At 36.7% G+C, this 3,490-nt stretch overlaps 1 protein-coding gene across 2 annotated transcripts in view; it reads right to left on the bottom strand.

Annotated features, from left to right (window-relative positions):
• Positions 1 to 3,490, bottom strand: part of LOC106759342 (ultraviolet-B receptor UVR8) — a 5,258-nt gene continuing 1,768 nt past the window's right edge. For both annotated transcript variants that reach the window (XM_014642478.2, XM_014642477.2), the window contains exons 3-9: positions 3,236 to 3,429; positions 3,107 to 3,154; positions 2,316 to 2,388; positions 1,924 to 2,095; positions 1,046 to 1,477; positions 782 to 973; positions 1 to 418 (exon numbers count right to left, since the gene is read on the bottom strand). In XM_014642478.2, the coding sequence (XP_014497964.1) occupies positions 346 to 418; positions 782 to 973; positions 1,046 to 1,477; positions 1,924 to 2,095; positions 2,316 to 2,388; positions 3,107 to 3,154; positions 3,236 to 3,429 (1,184 nt within the window). In that variant the 3' untranslated portion in view covers positions 1 to 345. The remainder of the gene's footprint in view (positions 419 to 781; positions 974 to 1,045; positions 1,478 to 1,923; positions 2,096 to 2,315; positions 2,389 to 3,106; positions 3,155 to 3,235; positions 3,430 to 3,490) is intronic.

Consider the following 3,490-nt stretch of genomic DNA (forward strand, 5'->3'; position numbering starts at 1 on the left):
TTAAAGTTGGAACCGGCAGAGTGCTCTAAAACGCAGGGAACATTGTTTTTTTTGGGATTAGGAGAGATACAAAGTAGGAAGTCATCCACTGTAGCTACGCATACCATAAAAGTAGCTAATCAACATTAATAAAGAGTCTAATTTAGATAAAGAGTTCTATCAGATTTCTGAGAAATTTCTTGCACCTAGTTGGTGATCCCTCGATTCTATACGAACAAATTCGTTGTCTCGTAAGATCTTTCTTGTCAATTGCATGATTGCTTTTGTCCAAATAATGACGTCCATCCAATTATGAATACATATATCATACAACTTAATATGCACAAGTAATTACTAATACTAACTTCATATGCTAAGTCTGAGTTTACTGTTCTTCTCATCCTTTTGTTCGAGAGCTCCGCCAGCAAGCATATACTCTCTGCCATTAAGTTGTTGCCACAACATTAGCATTTCATTCATTGAGAAAATAACAAAGCTAAAATAGGAAAGAAAAGTGAAAGGGAGAACAACCGTATCATAAAAGTGCATGAAATAAAAAACAATGACAACAGGCAATTGTGCCAGAATTTTCTTTCAGAAACACTTAACATGAAGCCCCAACTCAGCTCAAGAATAAATCCAGTTTTACCATCAAATATTATGCTCTTCTACCATCACCAACAATTGTTTTTCCTTTCAACGATTAATTAATTGTTGACTGATAATGTTTGTCACATCCCATAACTTAATGATTGTCTAATTAAGCAGCAGTTTATAAAAAAATCATAAACACGACACATACCTGAGTCTTCCACAAAGGCGTGCCAAAGCATCTGATCCAGTTCTATATGCAATATCCTCAACCTTAGCAGCATTGGCTAAAGTCATGCTATCTGCAAGTACAAACTCACATAACTCCTTTAGCGAACAAGCATCGGTCAACACAGCTGAATGGCCACCACCTGCAGCAAGTTTCCGAACTTCCCCAACACACCTGTGATTTAGAAACTTCAATATAAATGCCTGTGTGGTCATGAAAAGGTTTCTTTAAGTTACAAATACATACCAGTCAACTGGTGATGGATACCAAGCATATGTACATTTCTCATTGGCTGCCTGGCCATAATTATTGTAACCCCATCCATGAATTCGACCATCACTCATAGAGATAAGTGTGTGGGAATGTCCACACGCAACAAGTTGAACACCTTTAGGAACAACTAAAACTGGAATGTTTCGGAAAAATGTCTGTGAGTCATTAGCAACACACGAGAATAATCCAGTTTGGGGGCCAAGCCCTAGCTGCCCAGACTGACCACCCCCCCAGGCATAAAGTGCTCCTCCCTGAGTTACAGCACACGTGTGTACACCACCACATGCCACATCCTTTATGAAAACATCCTCAAGTGTAACCACTCTCCTTGGAATTAACTCTTTATCCCCATACTGGAGTGAAGAATGCCCAAGCTGGCCCATATTTCCAAGCCCCCATGTGTAACTGCAAGCTCCAAGGACAAATATAACAAGTGAGGAAGTATTATAACAAGTAACCCAATTTAATAAATAGTTACTGGTGATACTGCTTATGCATCCCCAATAATACTATTTAAGCAGAACAAGATCCACCCCCAATAACCTACAGAAAACCTTGCAAGTAGAATAATAAACCTCGCCACAGATATTTTTCAAACAGAACCTACTTAAACCAAGGGCACTCAGAATATAATATAACAGGGTTACACGGTTGGTTCCAGTTATGTAAAACTACAGTCGACTTTTGCTTATAGCCGAGCCAAAGGAATAGAAACTTGCATAATAGATGCAGCATTTCCATTGCATCTTGTCTCCCGAAGTGAGATTCCCTAACGTGTCATGCGGAAAACCACAATTCTCATGCTTAAATTTATAACTATCTCCATTTAGTAAGTCCTTCAAATCACTTACACCTCGCCCTTATCAGAAATGGCAGCTGTGTGGTACTCCCCGCATGACACTCTGGCAATCTTCACAAGCTCAGGGGATTCATCAAGAAATTTAGCATAAGAACTTAAAATACGAGCACCCTGTAGTCCTTCACAAGTAACACCACGGCCAAGTTGACCATATTCATTGTAGCCTGATTTATAAAAACAGTGAGAAAACCCTGATTAGTAGGTGGCAAGAAACCCAGTTTGCAAGTTCTCATGTTTACTTTCCTACATTCAATGCTGTGTAAACTTATATGCCTCCGTTCATGTCAATCAATAAAGGTAGTCATCGACATAAATTTACAAGGTTGTATATAAACAATAATTTTAGAAAGAAAACTGTAAACAAAGAATGAATAACTGAGTTACCCCAAGCTTGTAGTACGCCTTCTTCAGACAAAGCAACAACATGGACAGCTCCACAAGACACTTCACGGATAATCTACAAGTGTGATGATATAAATGATGCGAAGATAGGAAGGAAAAAGGACATAAGGACATACAGCAAAACATAATAAAAAATTCCTATTACATAATTTAAAAATTGTACCCCCCCATAAAAAAAAGAAAAGAAATAGAAACTACACAGTTTTCTTTACATTTTATAAAATTATATTAAATTCCTGAGAATGGATTCACTCATACATCATGAAAGAAATTAGGAAATAGGAAATGTTATGAAATAATTACATTAGCAGAAGCAATTACATCAACAAAAGGAACAGATTTTATTCATAGTGAAAAAAAAAAAAGACACTGAGCATGAGTATATAAATAAGAAATAAATTAAAAAATAAACATTGTTTAGAAAGGAAAACCTAAAATCATAGTTAGGCATGGCAATAAAGCACGAATAACAAATATGCAAGAGAAAATGTATATCCAATCAACGGTCAGATATGATGGCTGGCTGACTCTTAGGAAAAAAAAGCAAATTAGAAAATGGAGCTTGGAAATGTCCATTATAAGTACGCTATTCCATTGTCGTTTTCACTCCTCTCTACCATGCTTAGACAAATAGAAGTAGGTACTCAGGTAAATTTACCTCTAAATAAAGAAAGTAACAAAAATTTAAAAAAAAAAATCAAATAAATAACATTATTCTTTAAGCAATGATGAATATGCACGCAATATGTATGTGTTCAAACATATATACTTACTGTATTAGGTTGGAAGGCTCCCCAAAATAACCTTGGAAGATTTGATCCCTGGAATACAAACAGTGTGTTGAAGAAGAAAATGATAGATTGTTTCAGACAACATTGTATTAATCCTTTAAGAGGTATTACCTGATTTTGGCCCCACACCCAGAGCCTTCTTGTGGAGATGGTACCGTCATTTTCTCGAGGTTCAGCAATGCAAGCAGAACAGTGTGCTCCACAGGATACAGATTTTACAAACTCTGACTCTAATTGCTTTACTTTTTTTGGATGTTTCCTTCGCGCCTCAGTTCCATCACCCAATTGACCAAAGTCATTAGCCCCTAGCATATTCGTGCATGAACCATTAAAAATAACAGACAAACAAGTAGAATTGCATAATGG

The sequence above is a fragment of the Vigna radiata genome, chromosome 4, assembly GCF_000741045.1.
Source record: "Vigna radiata var. radiata cultivar VC1973A chromosome 4, Vradiata_ver6, whole genome shotgun sequence".
NCBI classification, from domain to species: Eukaryota; Viridiplantae; Streptophyta; class Magnoliopsida; order Fabales; family Fabaceae; genus Vigna; species Vigna radiata.